The sequence below is a fragment of the Manis javanica genome, chromosome 7, assembly GCF_040802235.1.
Source record: "Manis javanica isolate MJ-LG chromosome 7, MJ_LKY, whole genome shotgun sequence".
Lineage (NCBI taxonomy): Eukaryota > Metazoa > Chordata > Mammalia > Pholidota > Manidae > Manis > Manis javanica.
In genome coordinates this window covers 100,121,733-100,141,342 of record NC_133162.1, presented here as the reverse complement: position 1 = coordinate 100,141,342, position 19,610 = coordinate 100,121,733, and the positions used below count along the sequence as shown (strand labels likewise).

The following is a 19,610-nucleotide window of genomic DNA, read 5'->3' as shown; positions in this document are numbered from 1 at the left end:
AAGAAGATCAAAATTTTCTTTTCCTTTAGTTATTGAAAGATTAAAAACAGAGTTTTTCACTAACTAGAAAAGAAAGTTCCTTGTACATAACTATCATTTTAAACTCACTACTATATACTATTTTAGTCACTTTTATAAATCATCTTTTCTGTTAGTTCATATAACAAAATCATGATATATTTTTACAGAAAGAAATCCTATTTTGTCTCAAAATTTCTGACTTGTGACAGAAAAGTATTGTCTCATTCTGATAACTGTAATTCTGGGGGAAAATATTTTCCCAGCCCAGGGCAAATTACCTTTGAAACCAAAATCAGCCAAAGGGAGAAATAAAATAGGAGAAACCCATTTATTGGCTACAGTCAGTCATCCACTTCTGCTCAACCATGTCTCTCACAACCCAACTGCAAAAAGCAACCCCACCCAACCCCTTCTGTCCAGATATACCCTCACTCCCCCTTGTAATTACCTATTGATATGGAGAGGCTACTTTTCTCCACCCCTGAGAAAAACCTATTTATATGGAGATGCACTAAGGCCAGGTGAGAGATTCTGGAAATATTGCAATTTTACCCACAATAATCAAATAAAATAATACATGAGGATCTTTAACATCTTGCCCATGACAATCAAAATTTGGACTGAGCTTTCTCTGATTCACAGATTAAGCTAAACCAGTTATTAAAATACGGTCCTTTTACCAGTAGTATCAGCTTTACTGAGGTTATTGTTTAAAAAGCAGATTCTCAAGTCCTATCCAAACTAGAAATACTGGAGGTGGGCCTCAGCAATCAGGATAAAACTAGCCCTCGGGGCCCCCTAAGTGATTCTGATGCAGGTTAACCTTGATAGCCACTGAGCTGTATATAAATAGATATAGCTATGGATATGTGTATATGTATCTATATATCTACAGCTATTTCTATATCTATATATATCTATATCTATATCTATATCTGTATCTATCTATCTATCATCTATCTATCTATCTATAGACATAGATATATACATACACACACACACAGAGAGGGCCAAATATATATATGAACTTATATACATATGCATCAGTGTTCTATCAAAATTTGCATACTAATTATAGTTATCTAGGAATCATGTTAAAAAGTTAAAATACAGATTTTCATGCCCACACCTAGAGATTCTGATTTAGCCTGAGTACAAGTCTGTGTGGGGCCTGTGAATTTGTTTTCTAAGATTCCAGGTGATGCTGATTGATGCTGGAACAACACTTTGAATGGCCCTACTGAATATCACATCTAACACAACCCTGCCCAGGCACTTGAGGGTTTAGAGCAATGAACAGCTTTTACAAAACCTGACACCAGACTCTTCTCTGTGAGGCAGGCTCATAACTTCTCTTCCAGGAAGCCCTTTACTATATGAACAATTTCCATAATCTTACTGAATAGCCCTGTATTGTTATAGTAAAGGACTTTGCTGAGTCTGTTCCTGGGCTCCAAACTTCTGACCTGTGTGTGATGCATTTCCAGAGAAGTGTTAGTCATTTTTTATTCACCAAGACTTTATTTTTTAGAGCAGTTTAAGGTACACAGTAAAATTGAGGGGAAGTTATAAAGAATTCTCATTTACCCCCTTCTCTCACTCATGCACAGCCTACTATCGTGAACATCCCCCACCAGTGTGGGGCATTTGTTACAGCTTATGAACCCACACTGACACATTCCAGTCACCCAAAGTGCCTAGTGTGGATTGCAGCTCACTCTTGGTGTTGTACATACTATTGGTTTGCACAAATGTAAAATGACATGTGTCCATCATTATGGTAACATACAGAACATTTTCTCTGCCCTAAAAGGTCTCTGTGCTCCACCCGTTCATCCCTCTGCTCTCCCCTCCATGCTTGTCATTTTTTATACCCTAACAAATAGTAATAAATAACCTAACACTAGTTCTTAAGGAGCTATTACTGTCTATTGTAAAAACGTACTGTTGCTTCCTGTCCTGATTTAGATAAACATGCCAATTCCTTGAATATTAATCAGTTTTGCTTGTTTGTTTATTTTTGTCACCTTTAAGTCAGTTTTATCATTCCCTTTAGATTCTTGTCAGGTCTTTTAATTCAACTCATGTTTAATACTCTAGTCTTTCTTTGTATCTCATGTAGTCTTCTCTTAAAACCTCAGGCACACCACAATGATATTTGAAAGGAAAGGAGCAACACATAGCAGCAATTCACTGGAGAGTTCCGCTTTATTAGGGAAAGGTGCTGGGTTATATAGGAAGGGGCATGAATTGATTGAGGTGTCACTTCAACGGGGCTGGTGGCTGTTGGCTAGGTGCTGGGATTGGGAGGGGGGCGAGAGGTGATTGGGCTTCAGGTGGCGCCGGCGGGAACCAAGGACCCTGAAGAGAAGCCGGAAGTTTGCCATCTTACTGGTGGGGGCCCTTCATTCCCCCCTTTCTCCTCTATGGGGTTGTGAATGTTGCTTTCTTTCTGGCTGCTTCCTGCTGAACAGGGGCGGAGAAGAGAGTGAGGGCTTGAGGATTGGGAGGAAAGGGTTGATAGGACTCCCCACAGTAAGGATGAGTAGATGTGGACTTCTTCAGGTTGGAAATTAATGAAGGTTCTTTGTAACTATAGGTCAAGGACCTGTTGATTCCAATGGTGCTAAGAGGATATGGGTGTCAGGAGCCAGGCGTCTGCAGCTATTGTTTCTAGGAACAGTTTCCAGTGGAGAGAGGGGTCCATCTCAGCGTGTGGTGAGGAGGTCACATGAGGGTGAGGGATCTTCTGTGGCCAGAAGCTGGTAGTTCCTGAGTAAAAGCTGGTTGAAAGATTGATTAGAGATTTTTCTGACTTGGGATTTGATGAACTGTATTATACAGGGTAAGAAGAGACAGGTGAGAAGAATGATTATTATGGGGCCTGCAATGGGCCAGAGCCAGGTGAGGAGGGGGTTTGTTAGTATTGAAGAGAATAGGTTGGAATTGGAAGCAGAGTGGAGGCTGGAGGCAAGGTCAGTGAGTTTGGTGATGTCAGTTTCTACAATGCCGGATTCGTTGATGTAATAGCAGCACTCTTCCCAGAGGAAGATGCAGGTGCCACCCTTCTCGGCTGTAAGCAGATCTAGGGCCCGCCGGTTTTGAAGGGTGACTTTAGCTAGCGAAGTGACCTGTCTTTGGAGAGAGGCTAGGGAATAGGCAGTGGATGTCAGGGCTCCCTCAAGTTTGGCGTTGAGATTTCTAACTGCCCATAGAGAGTGACCCAAGGCTTCTCCCGAAAACCCTGCCCCAATGGCTGAGGTGATCAAAGAGCTACTGACCATGATGGGAAGGAAAGCAGCTCTTTTTGTGCGTGAGGGCAAGGGAGGTTGGAGCTCAAGGAATTCTGCCATGCTGTAAAGTGTTAACTGTGGGATTAGGGTGACGAGAATGCAGGGTGTATCGGAGTTGAGAGGTAGTGAGTTGAAAAGACTGCCATTACACCAAAAGAAGTGTCCTGGTTGTGTAAAAGTCTTAGAGCCGGAGGTAGGGGTGTAGATAGAGAGGCAGTGAAGTGCGCTGGAGGGGGGTGGAGTTGGGCCTACACAGTGGTGGATGCTGAGATTATCTGCGTATTCTGGTTCCCATAGGGGTATGTCTGCCAGGGGGCAGAGGGGTTGTCTTTCTGCATGGAAGGAGTAGTTGGAAATATTAAGGGGCACGGCGGCCAGCAGTGGGCACTGTAGTGATGCACACAAGAAACAATTGGCAGTGTTAAGGGTGTGGTTGAGAAAGATGGTGGTGTCCTGAATGAGCTGTAACAAAGAGTAGGAGAAATGAGAAGAGGGGCGGGGATAAGATGAAGAGGCTCCGTCAAGAGTTTGGATAATGACTTTTTTGGAATGTCTGATATCTGATGCAACTTGAGAGATCTGGGAATGAGAGGGAACATACTTTCGAGAGATATGAAGGGTGCCGTGGGGGGTCGAGGACCCCCCGTAGTAAACTGAGGCTGTGACTCCAGCGGCCTATCGAGAGTCCCAGGGATCTGGGATTGATAAGGAGAATGAGCCATTGGGATACTTCATGAAACGGTTGGAGGAGTAATACTGTGGGTACTGGAAGTTACCCATGTAGTGAATGGCACAAGACTAGTAGGGATATCTCCTGTAGGTGTCTGGCCATCACCTGCAATAGGCTTGGTTTTGGTCATAGAGGAAGCAGAGGTAGGGAGAATAAGGGTAGCTGCTAGTGAACACTTCAGTGGAGGGAGGAAAGTGGAGGTATAAAGGCTCAGAGCAGCTTTTCAGAGGGCAGTCTGGTGTGGCAATGAGGGCAGTAACTTTTGTTTGATGCTGTGTGTAAGTCTGTCTGACTTTGAATCACCATACAAAGGAGGCTGGGGTGGCGGGGAAGACAATAGGAATGACAGGAAAAAATCGAGAGCACAGTAAAGGAGGAAAAAGTCATGATTTGGGTATGGATGGCAAAGGGGGTGAACGGGATTTTGGAGGAAAGAGGACAGTAAGGTCAGGAGTCTGGAGGGAGGGAGAGTCTATAAACTTTTGTAGGTTAAGAGATCTTTTAGGTTTTGTGGGGACAGAATGGTAAGGGGCGCTCTGAATGTCAGTTTATGAGCTGCTTTCTGCAAGAGCTGTCTAGCGGCTAATGCTCATAGGCAGGGGGCTCATCCCCGAACTGTGGGGTCTAATTGCTTGGAGAGATAAGCTACTGGGGCAAAGGATGGGCCATAATATTGGCCTAGGACTCCTAGAGCTTGACTGGACCTCTCATGAATGTATAATGAGAAGGGCTTCGACAAATCAGGAAGATGGAGAGTTGGGGCTTCCACAAGGGCTTGACAGAGCTTAATGAAGGAGTGTCGCGGTGAGGAGGATAATGGTTTTTTAGGGGGGGCTCTTGCTAAGGTCGTATAGGGGTCTTGCCAACAGGGAGCAGGGAGAGGTTACTGATCTATGCTCTAAAATACCCAGCCAGGCCTAGAAAGGAAAGGATTTCTGTCTTGGTTTTCGGAATGGGCAGGTCAGAGAGGAGCCATTTTCTGTCTAAGGTAATGGACTTTCTTTGTTGAGATAGAAGGAATCTGAGGTAAGTGACAGGAGGGGAAGAGATTTGAGCTTTGACGGGGGATACTCGGTAACTTCTGGAAGCTAGAAGGTTAAGTAGGGAGGCAGTATCAAGTTGAGACTGTTCTCACGAGAGACTGCAGAGTAGAAGATTGTCTATGTATTATAATAAGGTGGACTTGGAGTGATCATGATGAAACTGTTTGAGGTCCTGAGCTAAGACCTGTCTAAAAATATGGGGACTATCTCGGAAGCTTTGTGGCAAAACTGTCCAGGTGAATTTTTCAGAATGTCTTGTGTATGGGTCCGTCCAGGTGAAGATGAAAAAATCTTGGGAGCAGGGGCGTAGAGGGATAGAAAAATGGGTCCTTGAGATCTAGGACTGAGAAGTGGGAAGCCGAGGCAGGGATCTGCGATAAAAGGCTGTATGGATTTGGAACTAAGGGATGGATAGGGACAACGGCTATGTTGATGAGGCGAAGGTTTTGGACAAGGCGGAAAGATCTGTTGGTTTTTTTAACAGCTAATATGGGGGTATTAAATGGGGAGTGAGTGGGTCTGCTTGAATGATGGGTTGGAGGCCTATGAGGGCTGAAGTGGTTAGGGGGTATTGGGCCTGACAGATATACTGAGAGGGGTCACATAATTTGATAGAGGCAGGGGGACATAGGGCCACGGAGGAGCTTGTAATGTCCCAAACTTTGGGATTTACAGGGTGTATGAGGGCAGAACTGGAGCTTTCATTGGGTAGAGGGGGGTCGTCAGCTATGAGGGCCATCAGAAAGGGAGTACTGGGGGCTGTGGGAGTGGATATAGTTATGGAAACGTGGAGGAGGGAAAGGATGTCTCGTCTTAGTAAAGGGATGGGACACTGGGGCATAACCAGGAAGGAGTGGGAGAAAGGTATGGGATTGTCTTGGATTGTGCATAAAGGGGGGGGTTTAATGGGAAAAATCTGTTTACCTCTTACCCTGACTATAGGAGTAATGGCAGGCATTGTAGGGCCCCGGTATTCTCGCAAGACTGAGAAGGTGACTCCTGTGTCTAGAAGGAAGGAGATGGGGCGACCGTCTACTGTTAAAGTAACCCTGGGCTCCTGTTTGGTGATGGAAATGGTCGGGCGAGAAGCCCCCGGGCCCCATCAATCTTCTTCTGCCAGCCTCACTACGGCGGACTTAGGATGGGGGTTGTTCGTCCAGCCTCCCCTTCGGGTGGTTGGGCAATCAGACTCCCAGTGGCCCTTTTTGTGGCATCTGGGGCATGGGGTGGTAGGAGATCTGGGGGAGGGGCATGCCCTTGACCAATGTCCCTCTTTTCCACACTTGAAACAAGCTCCTGGTGGGGGCTTGTTTGTAGAGGGGCGCCCAGGTTGTGGTTTTATCAGCTGGGCCAACATCTGGAAATTGGCCTGATCAGCCTTTTGTTTACGGCGTTCTTTCTCCTCCTCCTGGTTATGGAAGACTTTAAAGGCCACTGTTAGGATCTCAGTCTGTGGGGTAGCAGGGCCCTGTTCTAACTTTTTGAGTTTAGCTTTAATGTCGGGGTAGCCTTGAGCTAGGAAGTATATCATAAGGACATGCCTTCCTTCAGGTGTTTCTGGGTCGAGGCTGGTATACTGTAATAGGGCTGGAGTGAGTCTGTCTAAGAACTCAGAGGGGATTTCATCTCTCTTTTGAATTATGTCTTGGAGCTTTTGAAAATTGACTACTTTACAAGCTGCCTTTTTCAGACCTGCTATTAAGCAGGAGGCAAAAATATTTCGAGAGCGGAGTCTCATGGTGGTGTTATAATCTCAGTGTGGGTTTTGTTCGGGGACAGCAGTGGGACTAGGGGGATAGGTGGGGTCAGTCCTGTGGGTTTCGGTAGCGTGCATTTGGGCGAAGTCCCAAACTCGTCTATGCTCTTCAGGGAGGAGAGTATTGGCCAGAAGCATGAAAATGTCATGATGTGTGAGGCTGTAAGACTGGAGGGTCCATTGAAACTCCCTGATGTATGTCATGAGATCAGTGGAAAAGGAACTTAGGCATTTCTCTAGTTGGTCTAAATCTCCTAAATGCCTTTGGATGTTGCTACCTCCAGGAGGGGGGCAATAATTTTGGGAGGCTCTCAGGACTGAGTCTGAGGGGGACTGAAGGGTTCTGGCTCAGTCTGTGGGGGAGTGACGCGGTTTAGCCGTGCCTAGTCGAGCAGGTCCTGAAGTGCAGAAGGGGGGCAAAGAAAATAAAGAAAGATAGAATCGGACCCACATGTCGCCAGCTAGCAGCTCAGCTGCTTACTTCTGCCGCTCTAGTTGGGCTTGAACTCATGACTCTGAATTAAGAGTCCCATGCTCTACTAACTGAGCTGCAGCAGGGCTCTAGTTAATTGCTTATGGGATGCATAAACAGAATGTTCTTTGTTCTCCATTCCTGCCTCATCCGCAAGTGGAGGAAGGGCATATTTAGAAGCAGGGGCGGTGTTTCTACACATCTTCAAGGTCTCCCTATTTTCAGAGTGAGGAGTCTTGGCAAGATATGTTTTTGTGGACAGATAACTTCTAAGGACTGCACCGGTTGTTCTCTAGCTTGTGCTTTCCCATGCTGCGTTCAGACATGGGGGAAGGTGCTTTCCCATTCTCCCTACAAACATGTGAGAAGACAAAGGTGGTCCCTAACAGGGGAGAAACAGGTGATGAGGGCAGAGACGGAGGAGGCCCCTGGGACCTAGTTAAAGGGGGGCTGAAAGGCTCAGGCTTAATCTGCAGGGAATGAAGGTGGAGCAGGTGAGATGGGGGAGGAGATGGTTGGGGAGGAAGGGAGAAGGGCTGTTGTAGGAGAAGAAGGGGAAGGGAGTGAAGGGGAGGCTTCTGCAGGGGCGGTGGCTTGCAGGCTAGGAGAACTTGGGAGGGGGCGGGGAGAGGAGGAGGCAGAAAGCTTCGATATAGGGAATCTCCTTCCATTTTTTCAGGCGCTGGCAGTAGTTAAAAAGATCGCGAGTGATGTTAGGTTTAAGAGTTCCCCCTGCGGGCCATTGGTTGTTATTGTCTAGGGGGTATGTCAGCCAATCTTGTGAGCAATATTTACGGAGAAGTTTTGGTTTTATATCAGGCGTCAGGGAGAGGGTAGCCAGATGCTTAAGCAGGCATTCAAGAGGTGAACTTTCAGGGAGGGATGAGGAGGCTCCCATGGCTAAAGGACAGAGAAGGAGACAAACAGGGGAAGACGAACAGAGATCCTCGGACTGGAAGCAGACCACAAGGAGACAAAGGGCGTCCCCGATGATTCTTGGTGGTCTGCGGAAACTCGTATACGAGTCGGAATTTCTTAGGAAGTGTGGGTCGTCACCCAGACTTCCCTAAGAAGGCAGAGTGCCGGAGTCACGAGGTACCTAGCGCTAGTCGTTTTCGGCGGACGGAGCAGAAGGAGGAGGGGGGGAAAAGGGAGCGTTCTCATCTACAAAGGAGTCACCTCATTTATGGCTGTTGGAGGGGGGTGCCTGAGAGTTGGCGGCAGCTGTGAAGGCCTGAGGCGGTTATTTATGACTGTTGGAGGAGGGGCCTGAGCGTCCGCCACAGCCGTGAAGGCCTGAGGCGGGGAGCATTCCCTCCTCATCCCCGAGCGTCAGGGCCTTGCCAGACGATCACGGTCAATGGCACTGCGATAGCTCGGAGAAGAGTGGCCCACTCTGGGTGGAAAACTTACCTAAAGGCCAGAGAGGAGTGGTGAGTGTGAGGAGCCAGCGCCGGAAAAGAGGACGAGGGCAAGCTGCTGCTGGTGTCGGGAGGAAGACGGGGCCCAGTTGGGGTGTCCCTTCTCCCGGGTTTCGGCACCAATGAAAGGAAAGGAGCGACACATAGCAGCAATTCACCGGAGAGTTCCGCTTTATTAGGGAAAGGTGCTGGGTTATATAGGAAGGGGCATGAATTGATTGAGGTGTCACTTCTACGGGGCTGGTGGCTGTTGGCTAGGTGCTGGGATTGGGAGGGGAACAAGAGGTGATTGGGCTTCAGATGGCGCTGGCGGGAACCGAGGACCCCGAAGAGAAGCTGGAAGTTTGCCATCTTACTTGTGGGGGACCTTCAATATTAGTAAATTGTTTAGAAACATAGTCAGAAAATAAAGAAAAGAAACACACTAAGCCACAAGTAGTCAACTGATCTGTAAATCATTTATTCACATAAACATTTTCTTCATTCATTCAAATAGCTTAAGATCTGTTAATGAATATTCATTCCCATTTCTGCCCACTAGGAGTTCACAGTATAAACATAGGAGGCTAAGCCTAGGAAGGAACTAGCAAAACTGTGGCAGTTATAAACCTCCTGGCTATAAATACTGCTTTTCTCATTTCCTGGTCACTTTGCCTTCCACAGTTTGCTTACTGGCCCCATTTTCATCTGGAAAATGGTTATAATCATATCTTATGACTGTAGTAGGAACACATAATGAGATAATTCATTTAGTTCCTTTATACTGTAAGCCAGAAACATACTCACTGCTCTGCAGGCTAGTTAGTAGTTCATACACTGATTTATTAAACTCAAATTCCATGTTCTTACCACTGTCTTTCCACTCTCCCTGCCAAGTACTTAGTGAGGGCAGTCTGCTCTTGCCCACCAACCAAAGGTCACTGATACCCCATCTAGTACCCATTAAAGTTGAAGAGAAAACCTGGGATGATTAGTGCACAAATAGATTGGGCATGTGGCACCTGGATTAATAGGTTTTGTTTTTCTTTTTCTTTCTCTTCTTTTCTCTTTTAATTAGCTAAGATTTCTTCCCATTGAATTTCATATCCTATAATGCGAGGAGCTGTTCGATCTACTAGCTGTTCTGTAAAGGCAGCCCTTCTGGTGTCATTGTAGGGAAAGAACACAGTAGTTCTCATGGCCTAATGAATAAAGTCATTATGATTTTCTATCACCTTTAATTGCCTGACTAAAATGCTTGAGAAGCAGCAACCTACAAAAACAATTGCAAGCAATCAAGTTGTTGAATTTAAAATCATTTCTACTTCAGAGAAATTAAACTTTTTCCCCGGTTCTAACACAACATTGTAAAAGAGTCAGAATGCACTTTCTTTTTTTCTCAATATATTTTAATGCTAAATGTATTTGCATTACAACTTTCCTTTCTCAAAGGCAGGTCAAGTGAACCCTACAATCAAATTATACGTTGTAAACCTATATGGACCAACTCATACTTTGGAACTAATGCCACCTGACAGCTTTAAAGTGAGGTAGGCAATTTCGATTTCACTTTTACTGGGAAATGTTATTTTAATTCCAATTATCATTTTGTTACAATTTAGAGAGAGATGTGATCAGCTCAACAAATCCATTTGAAAATGAAGCTAAGGTTGCCTGCATGAGTGCAAAAATGAACGCATTCAGAGTCTCTTGTTTCCAGAAAAATTTCTAATTTAAGGTGATTAGCAGCACCACAAAATGACTAAATATACTGATAACTGAGAATTAGACTTTTTGCGGGAGATGAGACAGAGAAAGGGGGGCAAAGGATAATTTTCATTGAATGTTCTTTCTGAAAATAGTCACTGTTTTTCAAAATGGTCCTCTTTAAAAGAGTATAACCTCCCTAAAATCTGTGCAGTTTTTCCAACATTCTCCCATAACTTGCCAGTGATTCCCTAGCTTTCTTCCCCAGCCAGGGAAATGTAATCATATTTTGTTTTAAATTAGGCTAAATAAGAAGCCTTCTTATTTAAGAAGTTTGAACCAGGTGAAAAGAAACACATTTTATGTGTGAGAAATATAATTTTAGTATTAGCAAACTCTCCAGTGGTAAACAACTAATCAAATAATCACGTGGATTTTGCAATCCAGAGTGGTCTCAAGCCCGAAGCAACACAGAGTGATTCTTTCAAATATTGTAACCTTTTGAAAATTTGTGACAGTCCTGGAGATGGAATAGGCAGCTGATTTAGGAAAATTATTTTAGGCTGCCCTAAATAATATGAGACTAAGTTCAGTTGGCTTGGAGGACATCAACAATCAAAGCACGGTGACTGATTCAAATAAAAATTCTACTCAAATGTTGTTTCGTTGACATATTTGGGAAAATTTCATCATAGTTGAGGATTTTCACAGGTAGTATAACCTGCAGTGTGAGGAAATTTTTCCTATTTGAAAAGTTATTAAAAATATATGTAATGCTAACACTGGAAGGGCCTTCATTAACTACTTTATATAAACTGCTCCCATTATTGATGGAAAATATAAGTCCCAAAGAGAAAATATATAGAACCTCAAGATAAGTTGATAGCAGAGGTAGAAAATGAGCCAACCCTATTTCAGGTTACAGAGTACCAAATCCCGGTGGAAATACTTCAGAGGGCCATATGCACTGACACTTAGAATACCACAGGATTGACCAAGTCAGGCAGAAGCTTCTAGTTGAACTCAGCCTTCCAGCCGTGAAAGTGTTAATCATAAATGAAGCTATTAAGAAACTATTAATATTTGATGAGGTCTTTAACTCTTATCTTGTTTTCTGATTTGTTTGATACTCTGAATTATAACAGGAAAGGGCAGTAGACAGGAGTATGTGAGTCACATCTCTACTACCATTTTGTGGTGTGACCTTGGACAAGTCATTCCACCTCTACAGATCTGAGTACCTTAATCCTGAAATAATGATTCTAACTTCATCAGGTTTTTTTTAATCTTTGAAAAATTAATTGTCATTTATTGTAACATTAGTTAAGCTTATGTCTCTTTAACATCTGAGGTAAAACATGATAAACTTAGTCACCCATTGCAAAAAAAGAGATCACATATCTTTGGATGTTGTAAGTCCAGGACATGGAATAATATACTGGGTTCCATTAAGAGTGAGGAAGAAGCCTGTAAAAACCCCTCAATGTAATTCAAGTTCAGGTGTTGGTTTAGCCATGAACTTCGTTTGTAGTTTGGGGAGAGTCACATAAACCTTATCTACACAATGTACATAACAATTCTGCTTCTTCTTCTCCATGGTCTTTCATAGTGCCAGCAGTGGCGTGTGAAATGCACCAAAGTGTATGATTTACTCCCTTTGTTGGAAAAATTAAATCAAAGTTTACTTTAAAACTGGTATTCTAAAATATTCCCAATGCTTCAGTTTTATAGAAATATGTTTCTTTACTCATTTGTTCCTAGTGAAAGCTTTAATACAGTTCACAGAAAAGAAGGAAAATGAATGAATTTTATGTCATCTTCATTTAGTCACTCTGAGAACAGGTGCAATTTACATGCTCCCAAAAACACACATATGAATTAAATTTTGATTTCCATGGTGTGAATTAAAGAAAGATGCATTCATCCAGCTGTATAAAAGATGGAAACTAAACTCTTATTTTTCTTATTTTTAGGATTATTCTCTTATTTTTAGTATTATCAGTATCTCTAATATTTAATATTTAGTACTTCAGGTATATGGAAATTTGCAGAAAAGTATTGTGCCCTCCTTAGACATATACTTGAGACTTAAAAGAATATATATATATATATATATATTTCATAATTTAGTGTTAAGGCACTGGAAATAAAAAAGATGACACACTCAAGAGGAGTAATTGAAATGCATTTAATTAAGGGGTTATTAACAAAGGTATGGGTAGGATTAAGGGGAAGCTTACAAAAGATGGGAAAGCAGCACAGAGTTTACAACAGCAGAAAGCTATTACTGCCCCTGGACTAGAGGAGCAAGGTGCAAGCTTACTTGTGAAATCTGAAGAGGCTGTGGCTGATGAACAGGGTGGGCCACCTGGACCTGTCCACAGAGTGAGCCACTCAGTCATTGCCAGCCGTGCCACAGGAGGGAGTAGGAGGGAGGGAGGGGATCCTGGGAATTAATACCCTCAACTCTCTTCCTCCCAGCCTCCCACTGAGAGGGCAGCCTCTCTGTGGAGGCCAGCCTTGGGACGTGGTGGTGTGGAGGGTGAGGAGAGGGGGCAGCTTAGAGAATGGAACTGGCAAATGGAGAATATACAACACAAATAATTTAAGAATAATATTTGCTGTAAAAAATATATCATTGTTACTGCTCTACAGATGTATTGGAGATGTCCACACAAACACACAAAGATTTCTCTGAAGCCATGTGAGAAGTATTCTGTCTCTAATTCTGGTTCTGTTTCTGTCTTTGTCTCTCTGTCATTATTTCTGTGTGTGTTCCAGTCTCTCTACGCATACACGCACACACATCTATGGTTTCTCTAGGTAATATCTGTGCTTCTGAAAACCTGCCACATTTTTTCTCATGTGCATTGTGAATCATGTAACTTACTGTGTTTTAATTCCTGGCATTACTATATTTTGGACATGGAGTTGCATCACAGTAACACTTGGTTTCCACAATATCTTATTTTCCTTTATCTGCCTTCCTAATTTTCTTTACCATGTTACTCTTAAATCTTTCTAAGCTAATTCAAATTCTTTTTATCTTTTGAAAATGTTATATATATATAAATTAATTTTTTGGTACTAGTATTAGTAGCAATATTCCTATGTTTATTAGTGGCAGTATTCCTATAAATTGCAAGCAATACCAAATCATTTTTTTTATTTTTTAAATGTATAAGAATACATAAATTAATTTATTAGTGTCATACTTTTCACAAGCCTTATTAAGGCATTCAAATACCCTGTCCTGTTTTTATAATTTATATTGTGTTCAGATCATAGCATCTGTATTATTTGAGAGATTACTTAAACTCTCAATAGTAGAATACCCAAATAGTTAATTTAGTCTGTAATGGTTTACTTGTTTACTCTTTTTTTAGTATGTTCTCTATGCATGTGCTATATTTTTGTATTATCTTCAGATGATCTGTGCAATGGCAATCAGTAAGTGAACCATATTTTATTCCTCAGTGCAGTTAGATAGTATCTTCTTTCCTTTTGGTTGTTCTTTTTTTTCCACTAAACCTGAACTCAATATATGACAATCTTTTGCCTTCTCTCTAATAAGATCACCATGGTAACAGTAATAATAATTGAATATATATGTGCATACCTATATAGGGAGGAAGACTTTAAGAGATAAATATAGGAAGATGTTCTCATAAGACCTGAGTTACCCTATAAACTGTGTTCCCTGACTCCTACCTCAAAGAACAAGGTTTGTTTTGAATTTGAAGGTGTTAGGTAGGTTATTAGTTTTGGTCTGTTGATTGTTTATTTGGTTTGTTGATTGATTCATTTATAACTACTACTATATATACTTATTATAGAAATAGGTCCCCAAGCTAGTAGCATCATTTGGTAAAACTTCCCTTCAGCCAGGTACTTATACTCTATTCAAAGAAAGTAAAATAAATTTCAATTATTTTATGTGGTTTTAAAAATAAATTAAAATGCCACAATAATTTGAAGAAAGGCAATAATTTCTTTTCTATTTACTTCCCCCACACCATTTTCATTTTTAAAAAAATATATTTGTGATTCAGCTACAGATCCTGCATCACACAAATTCAGATCAGGAATGCAACTTTTCTTCATTAGTAATTCAACATGTATACTTATCTTTATTTACATTATGATCTGTGTTAATTTTTCAGAATGTAGCATAGTATGAATTAAGATGATGACCCTTCTTGAATATCCCCAGACCCATCTGGGTGTCAGATGACTCATCTCATCTTAAGGGAAGAAATATTTTCTAAATTGTTACACTGTGGTGTTGAGGTATTGCAAACATTCAGTCTTTATTGGAATTTATAGGTACAAATTTTGCTAAGTTGTAGAGGAAAGACTTTCCATGATAGTGAATTATGCAGATTTTTCCACAGGCTAGGCATTTGTCACATTGTTTTGGAGAAGTGTTATCCTTTGTGTTCAGACATCTCTAGGCTGAAGATTAAAGGTAGTGGGTTGTCTTTGGTCTCTCCTTACTGTATGCCTTTGACATTATTTTAAATGCATCCTTAGTCATCCATGCTTGTGTCCCATTGTTAGAATCATTGATGTGACACTGCCATATTGCCACTCTGGGCTTGAAACTGCCATGCTTTCTCTTACTATTTCATTAAAGTATGTCTAGTCTACATCTCTCATTCTGCTAAGGAATATATCTTTGCCTTCCATGAAAAACTATTTAATAATCTGTGTTTATGGAAGTGTCCTAAATGACCCTTCTTACAAGTAGTGCTTTGTTATTAAAAGAGGTCTTTGGAGGACACTCAATAAGTGTTGGTCATGGATGCTATCACAGTACACTTATGGGCAGAGATCCCGGATTATCTGGGCAAGAATGAGCTCAGTGTAACTATATATGCACAAAGATTTTGTTGTAAACACAAAATAGTGATTGGACAGGAAGCCAGGGAAAACAGAGGTTTGATTTCTAACATACCTGTCTGCTAGTGATCCTGGGACCTCCATTCCACATACCCTTATGAACGATTAGATCTCTTGTGTGAGACCACCCAGCTGATAGAAAGTCTTTCCTGGCTTGAGTGCAGTCCCTCTAACCTGCTTGTCTCTGTCGCTGTGGCTCAAGAAGCCCAGATCCTCCAGGACATCCTAGGTAATCCAGAGCCATGGAGACAGGAACCAACAGGGAAGCCAGGTATAAAGAAGGGACACTCACCAGATCTAATGTGTGCATGAGGTGGAGTTCCAGGAGGACAGCCACATCTTCCACAGGCAGGCTGAGGAGTGTCACACATCCAGGTGAGGGCAGTTCCCTACTCCCTCACTCAGAGGAAGCTGAATATTCAAGAGAAAACTGAATAAGTAGGTATGAATTACAAAGAGATGTATACCTTGTATCTTGGGACCAGGAAAGAAAGAATACAGGATGTGATAGAGTTAGTGAATATATCTTTCCTCTCTTTTTGTGGATCAAATTCTACTTTAACTTTCATTTTGGATATTTTCAACACTTTATCATGGAAACTTCAATGGTTTGAGATTACCCTTGAAAGACTGTACAATATCAGTTTTGGGAAGAACTTTCATTTTTCAGATTGTAAATAAGATATATATTAAGATATCTCACATAAGATTAACTTTTCTTATGAACATAAGATACATTGTGTATAAACACACGAAGTAATCACATTATTTAATCAAAGAACTATCAGTGGAATGACTATAATTAATAATTTTTACCTAATTTTATACCTAAGTTAGTGTTCCCTTTTAAAAAATCATTTATTCACCATATCTTCAATGGTTGGATTTTGTTTTGCAAATATGAAATCCTTTTTAAAAGTCATGTATTCTATCATAGGTAATAAATATAATGCTTCAACGTCTGTGAAGACAATTCATTGCAATGAAGTTGGTCTTGCAAAATTTCATTGAGTGCTACTTGGAAAGGGAAAACATCCACCTTAGATGAATATTTTAATTCTGTTTTTTATTGTTGCTGTTGTCATTTATTTTAAAATCATTTATGTTCATTTTTCATCTCACTTGGCACAAAGTATAATATTACTTTAGCTAATTAGGACAAATCTCTTGATTGGTCTTGAAAATCTTCTATATACCAGTTCTACTAATTTTTCCACAAATATGACCTCTTTCATCGTGCAGTCTTTGGTCAGTTGTTTACAGTAACCAAATCTTTTTTTACTTTAATTTCAAATAATGCTTATACTGATTAATCAGAAATATATATATTGTCAGAGGTCAGCATTTCTTTTCCTGATTGATTATCATATCCACTACATTTTCCTCCATGCCAAATCCTCTAGATAAATCTATTAAGGGTTAATATCTGTATTTCCCCTTTCTAATATTCACATTGCCAGATACGTAATACATCCATAATAAATTGGTTTAAACAACACACAGTGAAAATTCTTCATCCTTGTGTGAAGAATTGCAAGGTTCATTGATTTGGCCAGTGATAATTCCTAAACCAGTTGCATGTTTGATTCAAAGGTACCTTGCTAACTCTATGTAGGGAATTTCATGTTATGATTACAATTGAGTTTCTTGGCAGTTTTCAAGTGGGACTCAGCTGTTTGTGAAAGCTGCCAAATGTCTTGAAGAGACTGTGGAAGAGAATGTGACAGACTTCACATGTGTATGACAAGTTTTGCTGGCCCTTGTACTGACGTCTTTACTCTGATAGTCTAACGGGTCTTCTAGAGGAAGGAGTAGTTATTCTGTGATGTTAGAAACATAGGATTCATATAGCTGAATGTCTACTCCAGATGTGTCTAAGGACAAATGATTTGTATCAGACGGTTTTTCTCCCATATGTGTATTTTTCTAAGTCATGCAAAAACTAGGTGGATTAATTATAAGACAATATTCATGGACAGTACTTCTCAAGCCGTTTTGAAAGCATCTCATCTATTCTGAAACTGGGCAAATATGTTGGAAAGTCATTGGTTTTCTTCTCTCAAATATAAATTGAATCAATGTTGATGGTTGCATTTTGTCCTGTGGGGTTTAGAGTTCTATGATATTTGTGTAAATTTCCAAACAGAGTCACTAATAAAAGAAGTATGAAGGAAAAAATATAAACTTTTTGTATGTCTGACCAGCCAGAAGTCATGATAGGCCCTGTTAGTTAGCATCCTTACTATACCAAAAATTCAATAGTTCCTCATATCCTCCATTTTGATTCCTTCTCCATTTTAAACTGTTTCAAATTAAGTAAGATAAAAATATTGTAAAGTATATATGAATAAGACTGGGACTGACCCCTGGACCATAGGTGACAAAGGCCAGAACAAACCATTCATGCCTCTGTCATCCAAGTCCCCACGGAACAGGTGGAATAACATGTAGTTCATGCATTCAAAATAATTATTAAGTCAAAAGTAAGCTTTGCCTTGTAATTAATTTACTATATTTTTAAAGAAATAAACTATAGCTTAGAAAAGTTACATTTATTGCACCTATGTTATAATTCTAACCAATAAAGACTTAGAAATTTTTTATAAATGTCTAACATCTTGATTATTTTTATTTTTCCAAGGATTTCCTCTCTGGGAATTCATTCACTTTCTAATTTATTCTAAATTTTCTGTATATTTTTATATGTATATATATGTGTATGTGTTAATATGTATACATGTATACACATATATATGTACTTATATATGTGAATATTTGAAAAAACAGATGTGTATGTATACATTAATGGAAATTATATGATGTGACATCCTATAGTATTTCATTTATTCATGCAGGTAAAATAACAAATGGTTCTATAAATGTTCTCTGGCTCTAAATGTGGATTTTAATTTTGTTTCCAAACTAGAGAATACTATATCACTATGGTTAAATGGGTAAGCAATACCAAGACAGTGGTCAGATGGCTAAACCGACCTCAGAACATCTCCATCCTCACAGTCTGTGAGACCACTACTGGTGCTTGCAGTAGAGTGAGTACAATTTACTTTTCTTTTATGCTTATGAAGTAGTTAGAACACCTCACAAAAGGAAATCAGGCAATTCTTTGTGCAAAAACTTCAATATGTGCAATAATACTCAGTGAATGAAACTGTCAAAGTGTGAAGTGAGAAATATAGATGATGATCAGCAGATGAGAGTAAACTAAGCTTTTAAAATGTGAATTCTTATGGAATATAAAGGATAGGCCAAGGCATATTAGTTTCATTCTCAAATATGGATTTTTTTCCTCCATATTTTGACTTTGATAAACTTGAAAATATGTAATGTTTCTTTCCTGTTTATTTAAATAATTACAAAAATTCCATTTTTCTCTGTAGTTCAGTCTTCTAAAATTATAAGCAGTGTCTCTGTTCTTATATTTAGTAAAAACAGTAAAAAAATGGTTCTTGAACTACTGTGTTTTGAAAGCAGATTGCATTTTGATTTCTATAATCAGTCATGTAAACTCTGCAATAAATTCATTTTTAAGGTTCTTGGTAGAGAAAATACTGTAGTCAGTTTAAATTGTTGTATTATATATGTGGTAATTGGTAAAGAATTCCTAATTACTTAAAAACAGAATTTTCAAACTTCAGTTTGGAATAAGATGGAATAAATGTTACCTTACTAACAACTCTGCTGTAGCAACTGTAAAAATGTACAGAACATCTTAAACAACTATCTTCAAAGGTTGGACAGCAGGAGCAGGACAAAATGGTAAAATAAAGTTAATGCACAAGGTAAACCTAGTTATGACTTCCTATTAGCAACACTTTTGAGATCACAGTACAAGGAAATAGAGCCCAAGAAAAACAGTGTTATCACTGATGCAAGAACGCAAGGAGAGTCAGTTTGAGGCAATTGTGGTGGATGAAATTTGCAAGACAAGTACTGCAGGATATGGAGCATAGAGAGAAGAAAAACAGCAATCTATATAAAGATGCTCTAAGGTCTTTAGCTCAATGCTTAGCTTTTCAAGGATAGGACATAACTCAGAGAGAGAGACAAAGAGGGAAAAGCAAATAGAGAATCTTCAGGTTGCACAATGCTTGGAGACTTTGGAGCTCTGAACAGCAAAAAAGAGAGCTCTCACTGAAAATTCTATGTATTTGACTCAGATCCCAGAAAGAAAACGCATTAAAAATAGGGCTGTTCTAGACTCCTTCCAACAAACTTTTAAATAAGCCTTAGAAGGGATCAAGTTCCTCTCCCTTGTAAACTAGCTT

General features: G+C 40.3%; 1 protein-coding gene across 4 annotated transcripts in view; it reads left to right on the top strand.

The window, feature by feature from the left end:
• DPP10 (dipeptidyl peptidase like 10) overlaps positions 1–19,610 on the top strand; it is a 1,476,327-nt gene that overhangs the window by 1,377,434 nt on the left and 79,283 nt on the right. For all 4 annotated transcript variants that reach the window (XM_073241336.1, XM_073241338.1, XM_037017060.2 and 1 more), the window contains 2 exons: positions 10,168–10,265; positions 18,251–18,374. In XM_073241336.1, coding sequence (XP_073097437.1) covers positions 10,168–10,265; positions 18,251–18,374 — 222 coding nt within the window. The remainder of the gene's footprint in view (positions 1–10,167; positions 10,266–18,250; positions 18,375–19,610) is intronic.